Source organism: Desmodus rotundus, chromosome 3, assembly GCF_022682495.2.
Source record: "Desmodus rotundus isolate HL8 chromosome 3, HLdesRot8A.1, whole genome shotgun sequence".
NCBI classification, from domain to species: domain Eukaryota; kingdom Metazoa; phylum Chordata; class Mammalia; order Chiroptera; family Phyllostomidae; genus Desmodus; species Desmodus rotundus.
Window position 1 is genome coordinate 121,291,638 of NC_071389.1, and position 27,843 is coordinate 121,319,480.

Here is a 27,843-nt window from a genome sequence, read left to right on the forward strand (position 1 = left end):
TTTAACATGCTAAAGGAAAACTTTATTAAGTATGTAGGCTGTCTTTCTTTCAGGGTAAATACTCAAACTTCTCTTAATTTTTTAGAATGTGTCCTCTTTTTTAAAAGTACTAGATACTTCCTTTTTACCAAGTGTAAGAAGCAGTTTATACCCAGAAATAGAATGGGCTTTGTGGTCTGGGGAGAAGGTGTTTTTTTCTGCCTTCATATATCCTGCCTGGCTTCCTGCTTTGCTTTGTCATTTGTTCTGCAGCTGTGTTAGAGTGAAGCTGAATAAACAACCAATAGAAGTAGCCAAGGATTAAAATATCCATAGAAATAGACTAACAGAAAAGAAAGATAGACACAGTATTTTAGGAGAAAAATTTATACACAGAGATGGAATTTTTCACAGTGTGGAGGAAATGTTTATGAGGTTACAATAACCTAAATCTGTGGGATGGTCTACTTAAAAAATATAAGGTGTTTTCCCCCAGAAGTTTTCTTGTATAGATTAAGGACACATTAACAAAACAGAATATAATGATATTTTTGAAATGAGAAGTAATTACTCTTATCTGGATTGAAAAATCGACCTAGAGGCTATGCCAGTTGTAACTGTGCCAAGTGTAATGTAGTCTAGTTCAACTTCACAGTCATTGCTCAATTTCCAGTTCTCATCACCTCTCACCCAGATGATTGCAGTAACTTCCTAACTGGCCTCCAACTATTCATTCTTATTTCAAGTCATCATTCTCACAGCTGTGACATCAATTTTTATTCAATATTATTTTATATTAGCGTCAGGTGTACACATAGTGGTTAGACAGTCATATACTTTACAAAGTGTTTGTGACACCAATTTGCACCACAGCTCTCCTCCTATCTCCTGCTTTTAAAATTATTAGTGGCTCACTGTTGCCACATGAAGGGCACTGTAGTCAGAAGACGGCCTTTGTTCTTGTAGCGTTATTCTCATCACTCTCCAAGGTACCATTCAGTTTCTGCTCATGATTTGTTGAATGAGGAGTCCAAAGCCAGAAAATCTTAACAGAAATTCTTATTGATTCACACATTTACAAGCTTTTCTTTAAAGGAAAAAAAGTGTATTTTTAAATTTTTATTAGAGTTTCTTTTTCTTTTAATATCATTTATATGTGTTTAATATAATTGGGTTGGTTCTCTGACTAGCTTTACGTGTACTCTGCCTGTATTAGCTGCTAGCAGTTGGAGGTGTTCTCTCAGACATGTTGTACAGTCTACATCAATGAGGAAGAAAAAAATTAATATTCGCAGTACTCTTGGCCATGCGAAAACATCACCAAGTCCTTTTTCTGTTATCTCCACTTATTTCTTAGGGTCCTGTTTTTACGGTTTCATTCTCAAAAGGCGGAGAGCTGTTTTCATCAGGAGGTGCGGACGCACAGGTTCGTAAGCTCCCTCTGATTATTTAGGGTGAAGGAATCCAAGACCTCAGCAGAGACTTTTACAACCAGCTAGTTTGTATCTGTTAAGATGAGTCTTGATGAGTTTATATTTTAACTTAATGCCAGGAAGTCTGTTATTTCCTACCTGAATTGTGCCAGTTCTGATCATTTTTGGAACTCAAACAGCAGTTACTTCCTTTGCTCCTCTTTACACTTAAATATTCATGTAACTAACACTGTATGTCCAGTATCGGTGTGGCACTTTCACTTGAATTATTGTCTAATATTTTGTGTCTTATGTTTCAAATGTTAAGGTTCTTGAGGATGGTAAATATAAATTGTATATGCAGCAATTTTTCATTTACTTGAAATAGCCAAAAGTCATTCATAGCCAGATTTATTCAAGGTGGAAAACATGGTGTTGGGCTTTGGGGAAAAAAGGGGATTTTAAGGTAATAAGTTATTTTCTTAATATGATTTTTAAACTGGACATGAAAGCAATTCAAAAGACTAAATCTCTCCTTTCTAGCCTTAAAAAAAGCATTGAGACGTGGTAATGTCGAAACATATATCTAGTCTTCCTACTTTGAGGGACAATTCTGTATATTCATTTTTTAAAATGTCAGTTCTATTGCGTGTATATGCAAGTCAGCAATTGTCAATGTGATTAATTTTTAACAGGTTTTAGTGTGGAGGACTAACTTTGATGAGCTGAACTGCAAAGATGTTATTAAAAGAAATCTCAAAAGATTGCATCTCGATTCACCACCACATCTTTCAGACATCCATCCAAGAATACCACATTCCCATGAGGAAAAAACTGAGACTGTTGAAGTGAGTACTTTGTACATAGTTGTCCTACTATTTGTAAGTGCACATTTGGGGGGTACTGGTCAACTAGATGCTTGAAATTACACTTAATTATATAAAACCTAGCACTTTGAGAAATAATTATTTTCACTAATGAAACTTTAACTATGGTAGTGTGTAGTAGTTCTGAAACCTGTCATATTTGCTTCCTGAAGGCTTAGAAATAAAAACTGTGTTCATGCTAATGGAACTGAGGAGAGCTCTAAGGTCTTTGGTGACTGTGAAGTATGAACAAGCTTCAGACTCTAGACGCGTTTAGGAAGCTCATGTGGTGGCCGTCATGGAAACAGGGCTGAAGAGAAAGAACTTTCATAAGTTCCTGAAATAAGTGTTTTGGACTTCTTTAATAGCAAAGAGGAAAATCTTATGGACAATAAAAAGAAGAGATTTGGGCATTAAACCTAATAATTAAGACCATTTTACTGTTTGCTCACATATATTTTGAAGTATATAATTATCTGTTTAACTGTAGGGTTTTATTGACAAGTTTCTTTAGATCCTATAGATTTAAATGTTCTACTGTCTTCAAAAAACAACTTATCTTTGTTGTATACTTTCCATTTTGCATGACTCTCCTTAATCCCTTTCCTCTTTCAAGAGTTAATGTGAAATCATTATTTCCTCCCGGTTCATCTGAATATTTTTACCCATTGACAGAGCCTTTCTTTGCTTGGAGAGTAGGTATTTTGAGTCCCTAAGACTCACCCCTGAGTGGCAGTGCACAGCCACCTCCCGCAGTCTCCATGCTGTGCTCGCATGCTGTGGTCTCTCTCAGTCTCATCCCGCCCCCCCCACCCCAGTCGTTTCTGTAATGTGGGCGTCCTCAGACTTGGTCTTTCTGGGATCTCAGGCATTTTCGTTAGTCTCAGGTGGTGTGTGTGTATGTATGTGTGTGTGTGTGTAAGTTTAAGTTCTTCAAACTTAAGTTTTGCTGGACTATTTTCTGTATTTTGTTTAATCTAGCCACATTTTGGGATTTCTAGTCTGGTTTTTCCTTGGTAATGTTTATTATCAGTTCTTTGCCATAAATTTGGTTCTTTTGAAGTTTGACCATCTTCCCAGTTCTTCTCAGTAAAGCATTCACCATTATGCTTTACTACTTCTTCATTCTCCTTACATCATTTCCACCTCCCTCATTTCTTTGAAAAAATAAAGAATGTAATGTAATTTGTTTGTAGTTCATCACATGTGTTTCATTTTCTGCAGTGATAGGTGTATTGTTTGATCCCCTGTGATCACACGTATTCACATATATATGAACTACATTTTGAGTTTCGTTTCCTTGTTTGGCCCCGAGCTGGTTTTACTAACTCTCAGTGTCTCTCGGTGTTTTTCGTTCTAGCGTTACTGTGGGGTGGCTGAGCTTAACCGACAGTGCTGTTGCTGCCCCACCGTCTGCTCAGCCACCTTTCCACAGGCACGGGAGGCCGAGCTGCAGTTCAAGCCGCTTTCTCTGTGGCTTACTGTCAGCCCCAGCCCATTTAAGAGTGCTGACCTTTCTTTAAAGCATCAACAAGTTGTCGGAGTAGCTCTGTTCTGACCATAGCCAGAGAGCAGTGAGCTGGGGCTGCTCTGTGTGGCTGTGTCAGGTGACCCAGGCCATGCGGAGTGCGTTCCCAACCATATTTTTCCCACACGCCCTTAAAAAACCTGTTAAAAATGGACTTTTCATCTTGGAATTAGGAGTTCAGTTACACTGTACAGAATGTTGAGCATTGTGTCTGCATTAAGTTTGTGGCCTTAAGAAAGTCAGCCTGAGTGTACCTAGTTTAAATCACCGGTAAGCCCTCCTGGTTGCTTTAAGTAAGTACACAGTGTGACACATTTGTAAAATACCTTCATATCCCATAGTGCAAAATCCCAGAGAAGTGATAGGGTTCTGCATATGAACAACCAGTGGTTTAATTTATTTTTCTTAACAGTTTCTTATAATAAAGCAAGTTTCCTGGACAAAGAACATATTTGATATTATGAATAAATATTAACTATCAAATTATTTTTTAAAATTTCAAATACCACCCAGAATATAATAATACAAATCAGACTGTTGTACTGTGTGTTCATTTATATTAAGTAAATTTTACTTTGAAATACTAAATTTTGTAAATTGAATTATTTTTCAAAGCTTTAGGCAAAATCACTTTATATATGTTACTTTGGAAATGTTTGAAAATTACCAAAAAATTATTTTGAAGTTGGAATTCATGATTAAAAGAACAAAAATGTATTAGGAGAGGATGTGGAATAAATGGTATCTATGACCTAGTTAATTTTACTAACTTTCTCTTTTCATAGTAACCATGTGTGTTTCATTTCTGAGTTTGAAGCAACATAGCATTTCTGTGATTTGCACTTTATTGTGTTTTCTGTGAAGCTCATTCGAATTGTGTAATTTCAGTCTTCTGGGTGAGATTGTTTGGCCTTTTGCAAAGGCCACCCATCTGCCAGCCTTAAGTGCCCCACTTGTTTGAAGGTGGCAGATCCTGTGGAGCCTGAGACCTGGGGTACCAGCTGACTAAATATACAAATTACTCCTTCCTACATGGGCAGACAGGGTGACAGCAGGTTGCTTTTACCACAGAGACAGAAGAAGGTCACATGAGAAAGGGTATGAAGCATAAAATCCGTAGGTGGCTGTGTGAAAGAGACCCCTCCTGTGTCCCTTCTATCGATGTAACTGCGGATGCCCGCAGCACTCCTGGCCTCGGCACTCCAGCTTCATTAAAAACATCAGAATGACTTCTTTCTCTTTTTTTTGGTGGGAAAGAAGCCTAATTTCTAAATAACTGCCTTGGCCCTCTCCACAAGGTGCTACGGCACATCGCTAGGTCGCACTGACTTTTCCTTCAGACTTTCATGCGCTGAACTGCACCGCCCTGCCCCAAACAGAAGCAGACTTCCGTCCCGAAGGAGGAGCGCGGTTGTGAGTACAGGGCCCTTTACCCTGAGCAATCCCCCACTCTCGTGTGTTCTGATAGGAGGACGATAGAGTCATTGTAGGGGATGGCGGTAGATCGTGGTGGCAGCAAGGCATCAAAATAGTTATTCAGGGGAATAGAAGAATATTGTAGGAAGGGATCATGGCTAATTAGTTTAAAAGAATTTAATAATAAAGTAATTGCTCTAATGGCTTTTACTTTTAAAATGGCTATTTAAGATCATCTTAACCTATGAATTGGATAGGAAATTCTGTATGGTATTTACTAAGAAGGAAAATTTCTTTTAACTTCACCAAATATTTGTGTAATAATCTGGCCATGACTCGTTGAAAACTATAAGTGATCAATGTAAGTGTTCAAGTCTGAGATTGGGTTTTATCTCAATCTTCTATAAAGATGGAAGACATTATAATTTATGATAAAAAAAGACCACTGACCGACCAGCTTTGTATTTTAGTTCTGGCTGTGGTATATGACCATAGTATTTTGAGCCTCAGTAATTACATGGTGATAATAGTACTAATAATACTGTCTGACACATTCAACATTATTTTAATTACTTTACATAAATTAAGTCATTTAATCTTTCTAAGAACTCTGTGAGGTAGTACCATTTTTATCCCATGAGAAACTGAGTCACGTACATGTTAAACCATAAAGCTAGTAAGTGGGAACACTGGAATTCCATCCCAGGCACTCGGGTTCTATTCTGTACTTTTAACCATTTCGATGTAATGCTTCAGTATAATCAAAATTAAATGTCATCCTGTTACCGTTTAAGTATCTCTGTGCTGGGTAGCACACTAGCTTTAGGGTATGTAACAGGGAACAAATGGGCAGATTCCTTGCCCTTCAGAATTTGTTAGCAGTGTTTGTGTTCATGGAGTCCTACGTGTGATGGACACAGAGAACCTCAGAGTGGGGTGGTTCCTGTGAAGTCATACGGACTAACCTCTCCCTCGTGCATGAATCCCTCAATTAGACACCCTCTTCAGTGATGGAGAACTCCGCCTCTCATAAGGCAGCCCACTTCATTTTGAGACAACTAGTTATTAAAGGTTTCTTCCCTTTAATAAGAATGGGAAGCTAGCAGGTACTGTTAGTATTTCTGGAGGTTAGCCAGCAAAGAACTTAACTGTGTCACTCCTGCCCCCACCCCCAGCATGTTTTCTTTATGGAGAAGCTGTAAACTTTTACTCAGTAGGAGTTTCCTGCTCTCTTTAGTGTATGTAACAGCAGCTTGTGCCAAAAGGCATGCTTGGGGTGTGGGTTCTGTCCCAGGTCGAGGCATGTACGGGAGGCAGCTGACCAATGTTTCTGTCTCATATCAATGTTTCTCTCCCTGTCTTTCTCTCTCCCTTTCCTTTTCTCTAAAACTAAATAAATAACATCTTTAAAAAGAAGATAAAAATATTATCAGTAAAATGACAACAAACTCACAACTATCAATAACCAAACCTAAAAAACAAAAATGAACTAAGCAAACAAGTAGAACAGGAACAGAATCACAGAAGTGGAGATCACATGGAGGCTTATCAGTGGGGAGGGAGAGGGGGGAGTAGGGAAAAAGGTAGAGGGAATAAGAAGCATAAATGGTAGGTACAAAATAGACAGGGGAGGTTAAGAATAGTATGGGAAATGGACAAGCTAAAGAACTTATATGTACGACCCATGGACATGAACTAAGGTGGGGGAATGCAGGTGGGAGAGGGTACAGGGTGGAAGGGAATAAAGGGAAGAAAAAAATGGGACAACTGTAATAGCATAATTAACAAAATATATATTTTTCAAAAGTACTGTTACAGCAACAGTTACCCAACTTGTAGAAGCTCAAGAATTTTTCCGTGAGGGATGCTGAGCATTTATTTCCATGTCATTTAGATTTTGACAGTTCCAATTTCAGGTGGTAAAACCAGATTGTATTTTTCATAGGTAGACAATTTCATATCTACACTAGGTGGCAGTAGATAAAAGAGAATCCAATGTTTGCAAGCGGCCTCTTTGGGCAGCTAATCTGAACTTGAAAGGAAAGTTGTAATCCTCAGGATTCTTTGCCTTGTGTCTGGCCTCAGAGCTCATAGACTGGGGCTGTGTGTTCCGTTCTGTAGAACAGCCAGGAACACAGGTGTTGACGGGCTGAGAGGATAGCCCCCCTTCTCACCCTGCGGGTTCTAATCTCTTCTTTACTGTAGCATGGGGTTTACTGGGCACCATACTTCTGCCCCTAACACGGTTGGTTGGACAATTATAAAAGCTTCTTAATATTTCCAGAACTACAGCTATGCCCATCAAGCATAAGTGCTTTTAAAATCATTCCACTCCCCTATCGTCAGGCTCAGCCTTTATCCCCACAGTCCAGGACTGTCACAGTCGTGCCCTCATTGTTATCCCTGCTTTATTCTTGATGCTCTACCTGTCTGTCCGATTATCTGTAGGAAGCACGTGCTAGCCCCCAGTTTTCCTGTGCCTTGTCAAATCCCTTCACAGATCAACCCTCGCCAGCCTCCCTTTCGCTATGCCATGCATGTCACGTCAGCATTCGCCGCTGCTCAGAATGCTTTTTACCTCATCTCCGAGCATCTGTTTTTGTTTGTTTTCAAAACCTTCTTTAAAAGCCATCTTATGCTCTGTTCCCTCCACAGGAAGCCTTTCTCCCTAGATGCTCAGTCAACAGTTTCTTCCTTGCAGTTCTTCAGTGCACTTGCTATTGGTGTCATTCATTTCCTACAAGTTCTCCTGTCTTTGTTGCCCTTGCTCACTTCTTTGTATGCACAGTGCTTAATAAATATTTGGTGATGATGTGGTTTATTCTTTTTTTTTTTTTTTTTGTCTTTTTGAATTCAGAAATAGCCTCCCAGAAGTAGCTGCCACTCTAGTTAATTATTCCTTTGCCTTTTAAAACAAATTTTACTGCATATGGCCCTGGCTGGTGTGGCTCAGTGGATTGAGCGCCCACCTGTGAACCAAAGCCTTGTTGGTTTGATTCCCAGTCAGGGCACGTGCCTGGGTTGTGGGCCAGGTCCCCAGTAGGGGGCGTGCTAGAGGCAACCACACATTCATGTTTCTCTCCCTCTCCCCACTCCGTTCCCTTCTCTCTAAAAATAAATAAAGTCTTTTTTTTTTTTATTTACTATATACGTGTGAATCTATACTTAGGTATTATTGAGTTTTTGATGGCTTTAAACTTTATATAAATGAAATCATACTGAATACACTTTTCTGTAACTGGCTTTTTCATTTAACATCAAAGTCCTGAGGTCCATGTGTGTGCACTCTGAATTCATGCATTCGTATGTTGCTGCACAGAGCAGTATTTCATTCTTCTCACTGTTGAATGGGATTCCCGTGAATTTACCACAGCGGTAACTCCTACGATTTTTGTGTCTACCCTACTGTTGATAAATATTTGAGGAGTTCTCGTTGTGATTTTTATTTATTTATTTATTTATTTTACCAGTACAAACAATGCTGATATAAACAGTGCTGGCATCATTGAGCTTTCTAGTTTTTGCAATTTAATATGTATGAAGTGGTATTTTGCTCTAATCTTTTCTAATTACTAATGTTTCTGAAAATCTCTTTATATGCTGATTAACTGTCAGGTTTTCTACACCTTTTTTCTTGGGATTTCTTTTTCACATTGATTTGCAGGGTTTTCTTGTGCATTTTAGATATCTGTCCCTTTTTAGTTTTAGATGTCATACTACCTCCTTCTCTTCCATTATCTGATCGTTAACTTTGTGGTGTTCACTGTTAAATAGAAATTCTTATTTTGATAGAATCAAATGCATGTTTCCTTATGGTTTTGCTTTTGAAGCTTTTGTTTAAGATGTCCTTGAACCTGGGTCACAAAGATGTTTTTATACATTTATCTTTATTAACTTTATAATTTTGACATAACATTTAGGTTTCTAGTTTGTCTGCTCTCCACCTTTGAATGCAGTATGTTAGTCAGGGATCCATAGAGTGGTCCAGTTTTCTCGACTGTGCATAAACCATCTTTACATTTCCTTCATTTGAGGTACTATCTTCCTTTTACATTTATTTTCCACATATACAGGGCTCTGCATCTAAGCTCCTTACAGTACAGGTTTTTATTTCGTGTCTTTACATGAGTTTTACTATTTTGTCCTATACAGGTCACACCCATCCTTGTATTCTGAGGCATTTAAATTTTTTATGGTATTGTAAATGATAGGCTTTTAAAATTTACATTTCTAACTGTCTTGAAGTACAGACATACTCAATTGATTTTGTACTTTGAGTTTCAACTTAGTAAACTCTTATTAGCTCCAGTGACGTAGCAGTAGATGCTTTGAGGGTTTCTCCATAGAAAGTTATATTATATGTAATGACAATTTCATTTCTTTCATTCGAATTCTTACATCTTAATACCTTTTCTTTTCCCTTGTGTTAATAAACTGGCTAGGACTTTTTTCTGCATCTTTTGAGGTGGGTCATTTTATTTTGTTTTTAAAATCCCCTTATAGGTGAATTATATTGATTTTTCTAATGTAAAGATTTTTATTTCTAAAATAAATTTAACTTGGTCTTATACTTTGATAGATTTGGTAGGCTAATTTTGTTTAGAATTTTTACATTCATGTTAATAAATATACCAATATATTTTAACTTTAGAATATATTAGAAAATACCCTCTAAGTTTTACAAATGGCATCCAGCTTCTTATGGTGTAAAAATCTAATGTTAACTTTCCTTATGTATATACACAGATCAATCCAAAACTCGAGGTAATGGATCTGCAGACCTCTACACCCCCCGTTGTGGACGTCCTTTCCTTTGATTCCACCACAGTGAGTTTTCTTCGACATTTAAGTGGCATTTAATTTTTGGTCACAATCCATTTTTCTTAAAAAGTGTGTGGGACATGAGGTAAAAAGTGGGCTAAGTAGTAGCCAAACATTTTTGCATAGAAAAATCCTTGTACAAGGTCATATTTACAATGCAGCTAAAGAGCCACAAGGGGGAGCAGCACAATTTCCAGAAAAGCCTTCACTTTGAGGACCTGGAGCTCAGTCCCTGTTCACTCTGAGGACCTGGACCACACTTGAGAGGACTTCTCCTCTCAAGGCCACCCAGGTGACGTCTCACTTGCTGTCACTGAACACATTTTCTTCTTTGTTCATTGCCTGTCAGAGGTGTTAAACATCCTTGCAGTCTTCTTAAAAGCAGTCCTTTCCCTTTGTTGGTGGATTATGCAGGCCTTCAGAAATGTTTCTAATTCTTGCAATTTTGTTTGTAAAAATTCCGTACAGCTAATTTATTTACTCAGCACATCCGGCGTCTTCAAATATTGAGCATCTCAGCCTTTCAGTTTGAATCCATTCACCTTTGCAAGGCAGGTCATTGTTGCCGTCGGTCCCGCTAGTCTGTGCAGCTGGTCCTGAGGACAGACGAGAGTGCGTGGCCTGCAGTGATACTGCTGTGGCGGGGTTGCTACAGAGAGGCATGCTGCTTAGTTCACAGACTGTGGAGAGTCGGGTTTGGCCTTGTAGTGAGAGGAGCAAAAGTAGGTGGCTTTGAGATGGGCTGCCTCCTTAGGAGGTAGTCGTAGGTTAAAATTGGGTGCTCCTGACCTAGGAGATACCACACATCTTCAAACAGCTGTGGGCCACACTTTGAGACTCAGTCTTCCTGCCCAGCACCCTTCAGGCTTAGCAAAGCTTCATGACCTGAGGAGTCCAGATGTTCTCGACGGGCTGTGCGCTATGGAGGTGGCTGACTGTCACCTAGCAGTTGCTAGCAGGGTGTCCAGCCTTGGGTGGTAATCCGGAGGGGCCAGAGTCAGCTAGTCCGTGTTACAGGAGACTAACTCAGGAATACAGGTATGTGGGACTTCTAGAGGACAATTCTGTATAAAAAACTCATGACAGGCTTGCAGTTGTGATACAAAACAGAATGATAAAGTTGAAGAGCATAATTATTATCCATATAAGGATAATATTAAGTTCAATTATATAAAATTGCCATTTTGTAGGTAAAATGGTCTAATATCAGGATTTCCCATGGTTCAACCTAATACATAAGCATTAAAAGGAAGACTCCACTGTTACGTGGAAGTGTGTGCTTGATCTACATAAAAATAAAACAATAAAAACGGGAAAGCACAGGAAGACAAAAACTTGTTTGCTATAAATTAGTTTGGGGTTAGGTTTATGAAGTCCTATCTAGGTAGATTCTTTTATAACCTGGAAGATCACTGCCTCCAGGCAAGGTATATAGACTCCTGATTTTACATATTTCACTAGGGCATTTCTGAAGAGTGGATGCTCATAAAGCACTTAGACTTTACTATAAAGACTCTCTGTAGAATTCCAGTCAAGATGGAGGCATAGGTAAACTCATCTCACGTCCTCACACAACCACACTGAAACTACAACTAAACTATAAGACAGCCATCACTCAGAACTGTCAGAAATCGAGCTGAATGGGAGTCCGACAGAATTAAAGAGACCACATCCATCCAGACTGGTAAGAGGGACAGAGATGCAAAACTGGCTGGTCCCACATCCATGATAAAAATTTGGGAGTGACATCTTGGGAATAAGGAGTCCCAGCCCAACACCAGGCCCCTCAGCCCAGGGTTCCATTGCCAGGGATGAAAAGTTCCCATAACTTTTGGCTGCAAAAACCAGCAGGGATTGAGTCAGTAGAAGAAACTTCTAGAGTCCCAAGCAGTTCCTCTTAAAGAACCCACACACAGACTTACTCACACTCACTCCCTCTGAGCTCCAGCAGCTTGAAAGTCACCAGTGTCATACAGGGAGGAACTGAAGTGTCTGGCATCGAGGCGAGAGCTGGGGGGCAGCTCTCTCCCAGACAGAAAACCAGGCAGAGGCCATGGTCGCTTTTCTGAACCCTCCTCCCACAGAGCCACAGAATTGGCAGGCAGGTGCTGTATCTGAGACTCCATCAACCTGGCTAAAAATGATTGCCCAGATTTGGAGATCACCTAAGGCTCTATCCCACCCAACTTATAGACCAACCCAAGCAACAGCTACCTCAGTGAACCCCCAACCTTTGTACCTCTTGCTAAGTGTCCCAAGGCTTGGCACCAGCTTAGGTTCACAGCTTGTTTTCACCTGGGAACCTCCAAGCCCAGCACAAGTAGCAGCCAGCTCAGATTGCTTTATAGTTCATGCAGGGTGGCCCCAGGAAGAACACTGGTGGCGGCTGCCTTTGGCCTGCAACACCCAGGAAACTCCAGTGTTGCACACCCAGTGCACAGCCACAGACCATGTCGCAGCACCACCACCCTGCCCCTGCACAGCTGATCCTCCATGGAGGGTGGAAGCTGGCGGTAAGTGGTCACAGCCGATCCTTGCAACTTACTGGCCTGGGTAAATCTCTCCCATTGACCTGCCAACAGCAACCAAGGCTCAACTACAAGAGGAAGGTGTATTCAGCCTACACAAAGGGCATGTCTCGAGTGCCCAGCTTGGGTGATAAAGGACACCTACTACATTAGGCCATGCTACCAAGACCCGGAGTCACAGCAGCCCTACCTAATACACAGAAACAAACACAGGGAGGCTGCCAAAAATGAGGAGACAAAGAAACATGGTCCAAATAGAGGAACAGATCAAAACTCCATGTAAAGAGCTAAACGAAATGGAAATAAGCAATCTATCAGATGAAGAGTTCAAAACACTGGTTATAAGGATGCTCAAGGAACTTAGCAAGGAACTCAACAGCATAAAAAAGACCTAGTCAGAAATGAAGGACACACTAATTAAAATAAAGAACAATTTACAGGGAAACAACAGTAGAGTGGATGAAGCTGAGAATCAAATCAATGACTCGGAACATAAGGAAACAAAAAACAACCATGCAGAACAAGAAGAAAAAAGAATCCAAAAAAAAAATGAAGATAGTATGAACAGCCTCGGACAACTTTAAGAGGGCCAACATTTGCATCATAGGGGTGCCAGAAGGAGAAGAGAAAGAGCAAGAAATTGGAAATCTATCTGGAAAAACGGTGAGAAAAAACTTGCCTAATTTGGTGAAGGAAATAGACATGCAAGTCCAGGAAGCACAGAGTCCCAATTATGATGGGTGCAAAGAGGCCCACTCCAAAACACATCATTATTAAAAGACCAAAGATTAAAGATAAAGAGAGACTCTTAAAAGCAAGAGAAAAGAAGTTAGTTACCGCCAGGTTGGCAGATGGGATGGGAGAGGAGGGGAGTGGGTGAAGAGGTGTGGGGATTTGTAAGAAGTACAAATAGGCAGTTACAGAAGAGCCATGGGGATGTAAAGTACAGGATAGGAAATGGAGTAGCCAAAGAACTTACACGCATGACCCAGGGACATGAACAGTATTGTGGGGATTCTGTGAGAGAGTGTGGGGCGCTGAGTCAGGGGACAGAGGGGGGAAATTGGGATAACTGTAATAAAATATAATTTTTTTAAAAAAGGAATGTCTTTAGCTCTGACCAGCATGGTTCAGTTAGTTGGAATCTCTCACAAAACAAAAGGTTGCTGGTTCTGTTCCCAGTCAGGACACGTGCCTGGGTTGTGGGTTCTGTCCCCAGGTTTCAGGTTGTGACCCTGCTCAGGGTGCATCTAAGAGGCAACTTAATTGATGTTTCTCTGTCACATCAATGTCACTCTCTCTTTCTCCCTCCCTTCCTCTCTCTCTCAAAATAAATAAAAATCTTAAAAGAATAGCTCTAGAGTGCTTTTTAAAATTTTTTTCTTTTATTTTTTACTTCTTAAATTTTTTTTTTCTTTTTTCTTTTCCATCCTTCCCACCTCCTCCCCTTTGGCAACCATCAGCTTGTTCTCTATATCTGTGGGTCTGTTCCTGTTTTGTTTTGTTCACTCATTTATTTTGTTCCGTTTAGATTCTACATATAAGTGATACCATGTAGAGTATGTGCCTTTCTTCATCTGACTTATTTCACTTAGCATAATACCCTCTCAGTCCATCCATGTTGTCACAATGACAAGATTTTATTCTTTTTCATTGCTGAATAATATTTGTGTGTGCGTGTGTATACCAGATGTTACTTACTAATTCATGTATTGATGGACTTGTACGTTGCTTCTGTGTTTTGGCGGCTACTAGTAATGCTAGAGTAAACATAGGGGTGCACTAGGGTTTTTGTTTCCTTTGGATAAATACCCGGAAGTAAAACTGCTGACTCATGTGGCAGCTGTACTTTTGGTATTTTCGGGAACCTCCATACTGTTTTCTACAGTGGCCACACTAATTTACAATCCCATAGGTTTCCCTTTTCTCCACATCCTTACCAGCACTTGCTGTTTGTTGATTTAGTGATATTAGCCATTCTGACATGTGTGAGGTGATATGTCATTGTGGCTTTAATTTGCATTTCCCTGATGATTAGTAATGTTGAGCATCTTTTCATGTCAATTGTTCATCTGTATCTCCTTTTGGGAGAAATGTTTTTCAGGTCCTCTGTCTACTTTAAAATTGGATTTATTTATTTATTTATTATTTATTGGTATTAAGTTGTATGAGTTCTTTATATGTTTTGGATATTAACCTCTTACTGAATATATCATTTGCAAATAATTTTTTAATATTTTATTTATTTATTTTTAGAGAGAGGGGAAGGGAGGGAGAAAGAGAGGGAGAGAAACATCAATGTGTGGTTGCCTCTCATGAGCCCCCTACTGGGCACCTGCCCCACAACCCAGGCATATGCCCTGACTAGGAATTGAACCAGCAACCCTTTGGTTCACAGGTGGGCGCTCAATCCACTGAGCCACACCAGCCAGAGCCTTTTGCAAATATCTTCTCTCATTTAGTAGGTTGTCACTTTAGTGTGTACACATAATCATTTTTAGTTCATTGATAGATAATTGGTTAGAAAACAAAAGTGAAATCACTTTTATCAGTTCTTCTTCCCATTACCTGCTGGTAATTCTTAATCTGTGGTCTTCTCTATACCTTGGCTGTTTTCCTTTTGCTTCTGCACAACAAATCCGACAGTTGTGAATGAGATTTGTTTCTAGTCCGGCATGAAGCACCATTGCGTTAAATATGTACTGTGAGCTTTGCCTGTGATTATAATTTAAGAACCCAGAGAAATACTGGAATTCAGTAAAAGCAGTATTTAAAGGTGAGTTTGGTTCTTGTTATTGTGGTTACTGTTTATTTGGGGATTTGTTTGTTTGAGTTTTGTAAACGGGAAGAAAATTTCCTTAGAAATTTATTTTATCAGGATGAGGCATAAAAAGATCACTCTTTAAACCTTAATTTGTTGAATTCCTTAGGATAAAAGCAGGTTTGTTATGGTGCAGGAGGACTATTTCAACCTTGGTCTGAATTACGATTTTGTGCAGGGGGACTTCTGAGGGCACTGATACCTGTGCTCGGATGCCTTCTTACTGCACAGCAGAAGTGATCTCATCCAGTGTAACAGTCGGTGTCTTTGTGGCTTGCACTTGTATCTCTAACACCGGGCAGGAAATGCGATACAATACTTTGGGACCAAAATAAGCTGTTACCAATATGCATTTGTAAAGGTTGTTGTAAAATGGTGTTTCTGTAAAGGCACATACTGGCTGGCTTATGGACGTATTTAATAATATTGATCTCAAATTTTTTAATCTTTATTCTCATTATGTTGTCACTTATTATATACTGATTTCATAAAAAATTATTTAGGTCAAGATCCCATTGAATCTTGTAATGTTTTAATTTATTCAGTTACAGCAGACCAGGGTTTCATTATCAAATTTGTATGAGGGCATTTAGCATTTTCATTGATGTTTTATAGCCACATAAGATGTTCCAGTTCCCCTACCCCACTCAAAAGGCAAGAAGCAAGACAGGAATTTCTTTTCTGTATCCTAATATAAAATGGTTTTTTGTTTTTTTTTAATACTGATTATATCACTGGCTGGTGTGGCTCAGAAGACTGAGTGCCAGCCTGCAAACCAAAGGGTCGCCAGTTCAATTCCCAGTCATGGCACATGCCTGGGTTCTGGGCCAGGTCCCCGGTTGGGGGTGCATGAGAGGCAACCACACAATAATGTTTCTCCCCTTCTCTTTCTCCCTCTCTCCCCCTCTGTAAAAATAAGTAAATAAAATCTAAAAATATAAACTCATAAATAAATAAAAATACTGACTATAAGCAAAATATATTTATAATACTCTGAGGTTATTAAAAGTTTTTATTTATATATAAGCCATATTTCTGTTTTGAAGTATTAACGTTGTTGTTTGTCCTACAAATGAAGGAAGTGAAGTTGATAATGTAGCCAGTGTTTCCCTGAGGGTGGCAAAACTGCACTCTTCTCAGGGAACTGAAACGGTGTCTCATCTTCATTCTGCCAGCTGTGCAGAGAACGTGAAAGTAATGTGTACACCTTTCTTTAGAGTACGGGACAGTATTTCAGGTCAACTTAATTCTTTACAATAAACTGAGAAATTGCAATTACATCATAGAAAAATATCAATGTCTACCTTTTTTTCTGCTCATCAATCAAAATAGTTTAGCCACATTACACAAAGATGTTACATAAGAGGCTGAGGGGGTGTCAAGCTGGCTTTCTCACCTCAAGAGACTGGCAGCCTAGCTAGGCAGAAATAACGGTGCAAGAAGTAGGTAGCAGTTTCCGTATACCTGACGCCAAGTGTGTGCATCATGCTAAATGAAAGGTGGTTAATGGGAATGTTCGGAAAGGATCGTTAATGGGCCAGAGGACTTCTCTAGAAGAAAACCTTCGGCCAGTTCTTGACCTGACCACAGATGGGTAGAATTTTGATAGGGACATTCCAGGTGGGGACAGCAAGGTTTAAGTAGATCCCTCAGAAGTAATTGAAAGTACAATACATACCATGGTAATAAAAGCCCATCAGTCTAGTTGGAGGTCTTTAAGTTGATTAACTCAATGGATAGCAGATGTAGAAGGCAGGGAACGCAGCCACTCACATTTTTGGCTTTCAATATTTTTTAAATAACTATTCTGTGCCACTTACAGTTCTTGACATTAGAAAAAGTAAACAAAACCAAACCAGGGAAGTCTACATTCTACATTGCAGTAGGGGAGGCAAGCAATTCACAAATTTTAAAAATAGACTATATAGTATAGTAGATGCAAAAAAATGCAAAGGTGAAAAAGCACTGCAGGCAGATAGGAAGAGGGGTGTGATTTAGATAGGATGGTGACGTTGGAGTAAAGAACTGAAGGAATGAAGGGAACAAGTCACGTGAGTATCTGGGAAGAGCAAGCAAGTGTGAGCAATGCTAGAAGGCCAGATGGAGCGTGAGATAGGAGTCACGGAGGGTTTCCTTCGGAGGGGGGACCTGCTCTGACCTGTTTTAACAGGTTCGCTTTGGCTGCTTACTGTGTTGAGAATTGGGTGGGTGGGGGAGGGTGGGGGAAGGGGGAACGAGGAGATGAATTAGAAAGCTAGCGAAATAATCCAACAGGAGACAACGGTTGCTCGACCCGGGGTGCCAGCAGAGGAGGTGATCATAAGCAGTGGGATTCTGGAGGTATTTTGAAGGCAGAGCCAAGAGGATTTCCTGATAGATAGGCTGTCAGCTGTGGGATTCCTGTCCTTTCCCCAGGGACCGACAGTAAGGTGTAGCCCTGAGTAATCTCAGGATGGCCTAATCTCCTAGCTTCAAACTGTTTTGCCAGTGGGGTTGCTGAGAGAAAAAACTGTGGTGTTTTCTCTCGCCTTTTCTAGGATCAGTAAAGTGATCAGCTGGATCAATGCAAGAGATCCTCCGCTGTTGCGGTGATTGTGAGAAGTGCAGGGATAAAGCACACTCCTTCTTAGATGTCATTTAGATTGGTATTTTTCAGCGAAGTGTATTCGTTTCGCTTCTGGAAAGGCTTTTGCATGAGCCTATTTTTAGGAAGGAAAAGATTATATACTTTCATGGAGGCTGTCACATGGAATATGCTGTCTGAGAAATACTGATGTATTGACAGAATGTATGGACATACAAAGAGTAAACTTGCAGATAGAGAGTATCTCCTTGGATGTTGTGGCAACCATTTGTCCTGGTTGCTAAACAACATTGCGTAAGTAGTGCAGTTATTCCAGTGCCTAACTGCTTGTGTAAGCAAAGATTTGGAAAGAGCTACTTGAAAGAACATAGTGTCTTAGTGTTCTTAACCTAAATGTCTTAAAACTAAAATTTGTAACTTTGGAAGTATAAGATGGCAATATGCAATTTATTGTCCCCAGATTTCAATTTCCTTTTCCAGGAAAATCAATAAAAATCATGTTGTACAAAACTTCTGCTTTCATTCCTTACCTATATGTTAACGTTCCTTGATTTGTATATAACAGCCTCTAAATTTGGAGATAGGTGAGGTTCTTTTCTAAATTTCTAGACTTTGTAACAGTTTAAGGTGGCATTTGATTTATAAGTTTAGTGCATATGACTTCTGAAGCAAGGTATGTTTGTGTGTAACTTTGTTGTTTACTAAGCTTTAGGAAACATTTTTATCTGTAAGCATTGGTTCGGTGCTGCCTCCCGCCGCTGCTCTAAGCATTTGAAAGGAAACGAACATAGGCATTTGCAAATCTGTCTCCGAACTCACTGGCCTAGTGCCTTCCACAATGTATCCTCCTTTTATTAAAAGACTTTTTTGTCAAGTGATCAGATACAGTAATTTTTTTATCCAGTGACCCAAAAAGTTAAGTGTCCCTCTAAAATGCTTAGTAGCAGTGAAAAGAATTCCTATCAGAGTTGGGAAATAATTTTAAAACTGACAAGGAAAAAAAATTCTGAGATGTTCCAAATTATGGCGACCAGAGCCCGAGAGAAAGAGACAGAGCAGTTAGGCGGTTTGCCTTTTATACCTGGGGCCGGCCGACAGATGCTGCTCACGTTCCTGAGTTTACGTTGGAATTTTTAATTAACTTCCAGGTGGCTATTTCTACAATTGTCTAAAAAAAAAAAATAGCCAGGCGCAGCCGAACCCCAGGAGCCTCAGCTTCTTACTTCCACATGAATTTCCTGGACTGTTGCCTACAACCAGCAGTCCAAAGAAGCAGACACTGCTTCCTCACGGACTCTGCGCCTGTCCCTGAACCACCCGCCTCACCTTATCCGTTCCCCTCATCTGTAGCCAGTACAGATTCTTTCTAAACAACTGTGTCTTCCATCCCCGAAACATGACGTATAAAAGTGCTCCTCAGCTCCAGGGCTTTGGACACGTCCACCCAGCGCTGCTGCTGGTGGTTCAGATCTCAGGGCCCAGGACCTGGTCCTTTGTAGCTTAATAAATCCTGTCTTTTAAAAGCTTTCAGCCATGGTAACTAAGTTTTTGTGTTTAACATATCAGTGCCCTTTGAATTTGTAGGAAATAAAGGAATTAAATTGTCAGAGACATTTTAAAAATAAGACATACATGATAATTAACAAGTAAAGGATGAAAGACACATTTTCACAGATATCTTACCATTTAAAAAATAGAAAATACAACACATATGTATTTTCAGATATGTTATTTTAGAGATAAGAGAGAAAATATTAATGCTAGAGATGGGAAGAGACTATTTCCAAATTACTTGTATCCTTGCTTTTGAAGTACACCAGGAGCTATATGTTATAAAAAGCCCCAACAGTTATGAATGTGATAGCTGACCTTTAAAAAAATGTTTTAGGGTTCTAAGTTTTTTAAAAAACTAAAGCTCTTTAGTCTGTTAAAGGAATATGGGATATTTTTTGTTTGTTTTGGGTTTTTTTGTTTTGTTTGGAAATGAAGATCTGGAAATCTATAAAATTTACTAAGATAGTAAAAAGATTAATAGTGTGGGTTAGAGGCTTTCTTACTTCTTTCAAGTAAAATGCACTTTTTAATAAAAATCATAATAATCACTAAGTTCCATGTTTGATTTAGCCAAATTGAAAATTTGACTAATTTGAGTTTCATTACTTCTAATTTCAAGGTCACAGGGAAAGGAAGCTTACATTAATGAGTGTTTTCTTTTTACTAAAAAATTTAAACTAATTAAAGCTTTTAAAATAACTTTAGTTAAATAATATTTTATGTCATAAAACTGGTCCTTATACCTGTTGACAAAAGTTTTTAGGGCTTGTGGGGGCGCAAAAAATAATTTTCCTCCCACCTTCTAAGTTCCTCTAGCTGGGTTAATAATCAAATTAACACGAGACAGATTAACAGGAGAAAATGTCCAAAATTTATTATAGATGTACATGTGGGAGTGCTATAAGAATATGGGACCCAAGGATACGTTGGGAGGTTGGGGTTCATCTGCCATTTCTGGAAAAAGGAGAAGGAGGCGGGGGCCTGGGGTTTTAAAGAGAAAGCGAGTAACTCACAGGTAGAGGAGAAAGAACAAACGTGCTCAACAAACTTGCTGGGCCATCCAGAGACAGTGGAGCATGGTGGGAAGTTCAGCAAGCAGGCTTTTCTGCATTTCTCCCTGCCTGCCACATGTGGTCTATGTTATGATGCCGAGGTGTGCGATGCTCCCTTCCTTTAAGCAAGTTTTTCTTTCTGAATTCCTTTAGGCAGGTAAAGGGGAAGGTCAGAACTTTCTTAGTCTTTTTTCTTAGTCTTTCTTAGTCTTTTGTTTCTTAATAACTTGCAAAACTTTGGTCACCCTCCACTTAAACTTTTCTGTGTGAAATGTGTATGTGTGTGTATATAAATAAGTAGGTAGGTAGGTAGGTAGATGTGTGTGTGTGTGTAAGAGAGAGAGGGAGGGAGGGAGGAAGCTGACTGTACAAAAGGTTTTTATAAAACATGCTATCTGGGAGCCCAACAGAGTAAATACTTATTAGAATTTACTTTAGAAAATCAGCACATTCCTGGATACTGGAGGTGTTGAGGTTCCAGGTATTATTTCTGCCTTCCAACTTCCTGAGATACCGTATTTCTAAACTGTGACCCCCAACTGCCGCAGTAATATCCATCGACTGTCCCAGGACGGGGAATCTAAGCCACATCCCGAGTTCCCACAGCTGAGACAGGCATGCCGAAAATGCCCGACAGCTCTCAGCCCACACATCCAGTGACAACTGGTTCCTTCCTCTTCCTGGGGAAGCGCAACATCCTCTGGGATGATAAGAAATGCACCCTGAGGAATGCAAGAACAGCAGTGAGCCTTTCACACAGGAAATTACTGCGGGAGCACTCTGCACACTGCTGTCTCCTGGACTGTCAGCTCGTGGGGCGCTTCCTGCTGACCTCCAGGTTAGCTGTGGAGCTACGTGCCATTTGTGGGTCTTTCTTTTGGGGCTTTGTGGAAAATAGTGAACTTAGCTTTCAGTTGTTCTATACTATACATCTCTACCCATATTGTTTGGAGTTTTTTGGTGCTGCTTATACAGTGGAGCTAAGTTGCCTATGCTTTATTTCACTACTTGTCAGCTAATGATTTGGTGGAAGTAGGCAGGAAGTCTGCCAAAGTGAATTTTTCAGTCAGTTCTTTGTTCTTCGTGAAGTCAGGTTATGATGTGCTTTATGAAATCAGGTTATGTAAAATGTATTAAAGCTTGAGAGATTAAAAACCTTACCATCTGAGTGAACTGGCTGTTAAGGCCTAGCATTGGTCCTTGCCTAGTTCTTTGTGTAGTTTTCAACTTCTTTGCTTCTACTTTCTAAGGTAGCCGGGCATCAGTAGACGGTAGCCTACTGTGTGCACAGTCATGGTGCTCAGGAATACGTGAAGCCCTGTTGCTTAAATTCCACCAACCCCTATCACTGCAGAATTCAATGGACTTGAATTGACTTTTGCAGTTAATGAATGTTCCCGTATAATTTAACCTCTTATTTTTTGCTAATTCCTACAATATTTTCTTTTTCCTTTGCTTGAGATAATTATGGCCACTGCAAAGCCCAGTTTTATATCACATGTACTTTTTAAATTGCTTTTCAAATCTTTGCAGAATTTTGGTAGGTTTCAATGTTTATGGTGGCAAAATTCTTTTTGTTTGGGTTATTTTAGCAGAGCACATAAGAATTACTTGTTGTTTGTTTTCAGCTGAAGGGGACATGGAGAAGGAATGCCAGGCATTTCCTCTTCCTTTTCAGAATGTCTTTTTAATGAACATTCCTTTCCCCTCCTATGAACAAACCATCTCAACTCAGTGAGGAGCCTCTCTCCAGTTTTTAATAATCCAGCCTCTTTGTTCCCCTAGACCTAAAGAGGTAGTTGCTTCGTGAATTCACTATTTGCACCTCCAATCTCCCTTTTAGTCTTTACAAACTTTCAAGTGCATTTAACCAGTTCCCTGCATTAAATTCTCTTTGTTAAAATAACTATTATATGGTTTCAGTTTTCCTGCTGGATACTAATGATCATCCTAAAGATTCTAAATTATTCTAAAGAAATAAGACATATGGACAAAGACTTCTATTCAAGGATATTTTTTCCAGCATCATTTACAATAACAGAAAAATGGACAGAAATCAAATGTCCTTTAAGACAGAGAATTTAGTCAAATAAAAGTATAGTATATGAGTAGATGGAATATTCTGAATATTCCATTACAGTATTGCTCCGCCAAGGGGGTTAATACTCCTCCCTTCGCCCCCCTGGTACCAGATTGTTGGGGGGGTTGCAGGAGGAAGCACTGGACTATAGGGGCCTGTCAGTCTAACTGAGGGGTAGAGAGATACAAAGCCCACAAAAGCTTAGAAAGTTGATTGGTTCTTTTGAAAAAGCACGTTCTCTATCCCAAGCCCAGGCTAATATAATCTGGGGAACAAAGAAGCTCTCTCTCTCACTCTCTCACCCAGGAGCACACAACCAGGTGCTTCTAGCAGCTACAGGGCTGGCAGCAGGTGGTATGGGCTCCAAAATGACTAAATTCTCTTGCCCACCTGGTAATGCGCTCACCCCATGTGGTGCACGTTCTCTCTCCATAGCCATGTGGCCAAAGCAGCTGCACTGCTGGCAGCCATGTGGACTGTGCCACTGGAGCAGCCGTTAACAAGCTAAACTGTCACAGGTGGGCACAGGTAACCAGGTTCTTGGTGATTGCAGACAAAGAATTAAACCAAACACACAGGGTTTATAGAAGACAGAGAGCAGATGTATTAAGCAATAGTACACTCCACAGAACATGGTCAACTCTGAGCAGAGATTGACCTCAGGGGCTGGAGGGACTCGATTCTTATAGGGCAGATATTTCCTGGCTAGTTTTGGCGGGCTCTTATTGCACATGTACAAGTAGTTGTATTACTTTAAAGCTACTGTGCATGTGGTCTCCCATGATTTTTCTTGATTAGCCAACGGGGAATGGGTCCCACAATGTTGATTTATTATAATGCTATTATAATGAAGCAGGGGTCATGTAGCATCTTCTGTGCAGGTGCATTTGTGATTCACCACAATTCAGTGCTTTTCCAGAAGCGGGGACAGCTGGTCTTAGAACAGGATCTCTGTCCTGTGTGACATCCTCTATCTTAGCCCTGGGGCACCTCTGGAGTTTTCCTCCCTCCTCACTATCTCCTACCTCAAAGCTGCCTGGATGGCGACTGAGATGGTATAGCAGATGCCTGTGGGCTCCAAAAGGTCTAAGCTTGAAAATGAAGCAGACACGCTGGACATTGTTTTTTGTCTTGGACTTGCTAAAGACATGGTTGACTCTAGCCATACCAGAACAAACAGAAATTGTAACGGGGTAGGTTGGAGCAGAAGTCCCTAGAAAACATGGGAACCGCCCCCCAAAAGCAAAAAGGCAGGGGGTGGGAAAGGGTGCCCTGGAGCAGAAGGCACAGTGCTTAGGGCACATTTGCATAACAAAGGCAGATTGAAACAGCCCCTCAGGAAAGGAGGGGCTGGGAAGCAGACTGCTGCCAGGGGCGAACTATGAACGAAGACAACCTGACTGGGAGAACCTGGGCTGGCAGAGTCTCGTGTGCCACAGCTGGGGGTTGGGGGGAAGGATATGCAGCACCTGCTCGAGCTGCAGGGGCCAAAAGCCCCACCCTGGACTGACAGATGCACGTGTACCTGAGGTGGCTGGGAAACTTTTGCCCTTACTAAAAATGGCAGCCCAAAGAGGGTCAGAAACACTGGGGAGCTGATAAAAAAGTCCCACAGGAATTTCTGAGCCAAACCTTTAAATTGCAGTGTGTGGAGAAACATGAGGTCCGAACATCTGGAGGTCTGGGGGTATGTGGGCTTTTTGTCCTTGACCTAGCTAGCCCAGTCAGTCACAGGGAACTTAGGTCCAGAAATTTGGTGGGTTCCCAGACACCTCATGGTTTGGACCTGTCCTCAGTGCCCCTCCCACACAGAAGATGGCTGGTGGCACTAGCGGGACCTGCCTGGCCAAACACAGACACACTGATGAGCTGATGGCTGGTGTAAAGGCAGCCGTGGAGGGGAGAAATGGACACTGTGAGGACTCAGGCAGGTTGCCCACGGGCTTGTTGGAGATGCTTGGAGCTGAACTGTAGCTGGGAATGCTGAGCCATAGACTTCTGTGGTTCTGAAGGACAGTACTTTTGAGTGGCATATTCTGAAACTGGTCTGGCTTGGCAGAGGGAGGCAAGGCCATTCATGTTTGGGTGTTTGTAAAGGGAGTGGGACTTAATGGCAGAAAGGCTTGCTCGCTCGCTCTCCCTGAGCTTTTGACATTTGTATGTTCTGGGCCTCTGGCCCCGCTCCACACATGGGTGGGAACGCTTATGGGACCAGAAAGATGCCAGCCCTCTAGGGGCTTAGACCCCGCAGGTGATGGGAGCCCGCTCCTGGAGGCAGGGTGTGAGGCTGGGGCATGTGCCTCCCGGGGCTCCAGCCTCTGGGGCACTGTGTGGGGCACTGTGTAGGGCACTCAGTTCCTGGACCGCGACTCGGAGACTGAGAAGAGCGCACCGCAGATCCTGAAGCAGAGAGCTGCTGTGAGAGGAGGGCGACTCTGAAACCCACGAGTGCACATTGCAGAGAGGATGGAGATCTGTTTGCGTGGAAATGGGGACCTTCTGGGCGTGGTTTTGGCTTGTAGTCTTTTGGGAAGCCAGGGAAGTTCTGGGTCTTGTGGGAGAAAGGGGCTCAGAGCAGGAGTGCTCACCTCCCCAGATTGGAACCCTGTTAATAAACACCTGTTTCCCTCAACACAGATCAGTGGGTGTGTATAGGGGCGCCATGCAGTTGGACCCCGATTTGTACAAAATGGGACATTGGAAACTGAGGTTGTAGCTTCTACTTCCACACAAGTAAACCATGCCACACCACAGTCTCCTGTGCGTGGATCCTTGGAATGCTTTCCTTGTGATTCTGTGGAAGAGCCTCATTTCTACCAACAACACTTGGGTCAGTAGAAAAATTAATAAGGAGAAAACCATTGTTGACATGCTGAAGTATAGTCTCCCAGGATGAAGATGTGGATATGAGAACCTGTAACCTAAGAGAGGAGGCCCTGCCCTCTATCCACTGGAGCTCAGAGAGCAGACCTCATGGGGATGCACCCTAACCGCTGCGGGGCACCAGCCAGCTGCTTCTAGTGTATCTGAGGAGGTCAAACACTCGCTGGGAAGCAGCTGACAGGGACCGCAAGCAAACTCGGAGCAAGTCTCCTCTGTGCCTCCGGGCTGCTCTCTGCGCTGTCTATTGACAGAACCCGCGGACGAGAGGAAACTGTAGTTTGCAGAGCCCTGGTCTCAGTATCAAAGGGCAGGCTTTTGAAGGGTGGATATGGAATCAAGACATATTCTGTAAGAGGAATTATTGAATTAAAGGACAGGAACTTTTTTTAAAAAAAGGCTTTCTAAGGCAAATTCCATCTAGAATATGTATGCAAGTTTGGATTCCTACTGTTAATATATGAGCATGCCTATTTTCTACATTATAACATATATACTGTGTTATATTTATTTAGTTATTAATTATTTAATTTTCAAATAGCCTTCAAAAATGTAAAAGCAAGCAATATTAAGCTAATTTCTATTTTTTAGGACTTGTGAGCTTTAAATTTTTTGATAAATAAAAATTGACTATTTAAGTTGTACAAAGTAATGTGCGTATATATACCACATTAACATAGTTATTACCTATTGTTACAGTGACTTGTGAGCATTTACTTTATTACGATTACTGTTTCTTTATATTTCTATGAGTTGCCTATTTGTATACCCTGCTTATTTTTCTATTTTATTTTAAATTCTCATTTTAAATTGTCATTATAATTTAGACAGTTGACACACTTTGCCATATGCTACAAATATATTTTTCTTGTTTGTCATTTCCCCTTGAATTATTTCTGATTGTTGATCAATTTAGCTGCATTCACTTCTTGAAAAAATATAATTAATTTTATGAGTTCATTGGAGTCTATGCAAAAATAGTCTCTCTCTACTCTCCAAATATATCTCTAGATACTGTTCCTAAGGTTTTGCTTTTGACAGTTAAATCTTAAATTTTATATTAACTAATTTTAGTTATAAGGTACAGATTTATGGGTAACAAAGTATCTCAATTTGTCTTGTGTTTTTTCTTTATTCACTTGCAGAAACATTAAATTCTTATGTTCTTGAATATGTTTCAGAGACTTTCTCTTCTGTCTTATTGATCTGTTTGTTCTCGATCCATTATCATACCTCTTTAATTATTGTAGCTCTAAAATATTTTTTAAATATAGTACATAATTTTTCCTTCAAAAATGTCTTGATTATTTTGACCTATTATTTAACCACATGAACTTTAGAATTATGTTTTCACTTTTATAAAAACATTGGAATGTTGAATGGCATTGCATTAGATTTATAAAATCATTTGAAGAGAATTGCCACTTTACTATCTTGCGTTTGCTTTTAAAGCTTCACTGAATCAAATTTAAGAGCATGCCCATAAAATACCCACCATTTTTTACATACTACTCAGCATTTTATCCCCTTACTAAGGATGCACATACATTCTCTCCACAAATTAGCCTCAAAGAGGTAAGGTAACTTGCCTAAAGGCACACCAGGTAGGAAGTGATAGAGGCAAGTTAGGGCCCAGATTGGACTAAGCGGAGCCCAAACTGTGTACCCCTGCACCGTACTGCTCCCCACATACTTAGGACACCCACATCGCATGCCGTGTCACTTTGAATGCTATTTTTTAGCTTCCTTGGTGTCAGCATGGCTTAGCCTAAGTGAATATTTCTTCACCATAGTATACTGTAGTAACCAAAAAGGCTTGATCAGTATCTCTGCTTCAGAGAGAAAAAGAAAAGTATTGAGGACCTCCAGCTCTAGCCAGTTCAGTTTGGGAGCCTATGGGGACATAGGCCCTGGAGTCAATGCTTGTAATTGGTTATAGAAGCTGCTTTAACATTTTATATATTGTCTATTTCACTTGCCAAGTGCTCAAATCTTTAGCGTGTACCAGATTTCTGCAAGCACAAATTCTTTTTTTTTTCAATTCACCTTTTTTTAAAAAATTGAACTTACTGGGGTAGCATTGGTTAATAAAATTGTATAGGTTTCAGGTGCACAATTTCATACATCGACTGTTTGTAATATTGTGTGATCCCCACTCCGAGACACTTAGCATTAGATCCTCATCAGAAAAGAACTGTGTTTAAGACACACTTGTCTCTTACTGGTTGTCTGGAAGGTGTGCCATATGGTATGCTTGTCATAGGTTGTTCAAGCCTAATTGCGGGGCCCTGGCTTCCTGGTATGAGTATCACTTGATCTGTC

General features: G+C 40.5%; 1 protein-coding gene across 8 annotated transcripts in view; it reads left to right on the forward strand.

The window, feature by feature from the left end:
* POC1B (POC1 centriolar protein B) overlaps positions 1-27,843 on the forward strand; it is a 106,829-nt gene that overhangs the window by 56,347 nt on the left and 22,639 nt on the right. For all 8 annotated transcript variants that reach the window (XM_024571733.4, XM_024571838.4, XM_045204098.3 and 5 more), the window contains 3 exons: positions 1,337-1,405; positions 2,087-2,239; positions 9,948-10,028. In XM_024571733.4, coding sequence (XP_024427501.2) covers positions 1,337-1,405; positions 2,087-2,239; positions 9,948-10,028 — 303 coding nt within the window. The remainder of the gene's footprint in view (positions 1-1,336; positions 1,406-2,086; positions 2,240-9,947; positions 10,029-27,843) is intronic.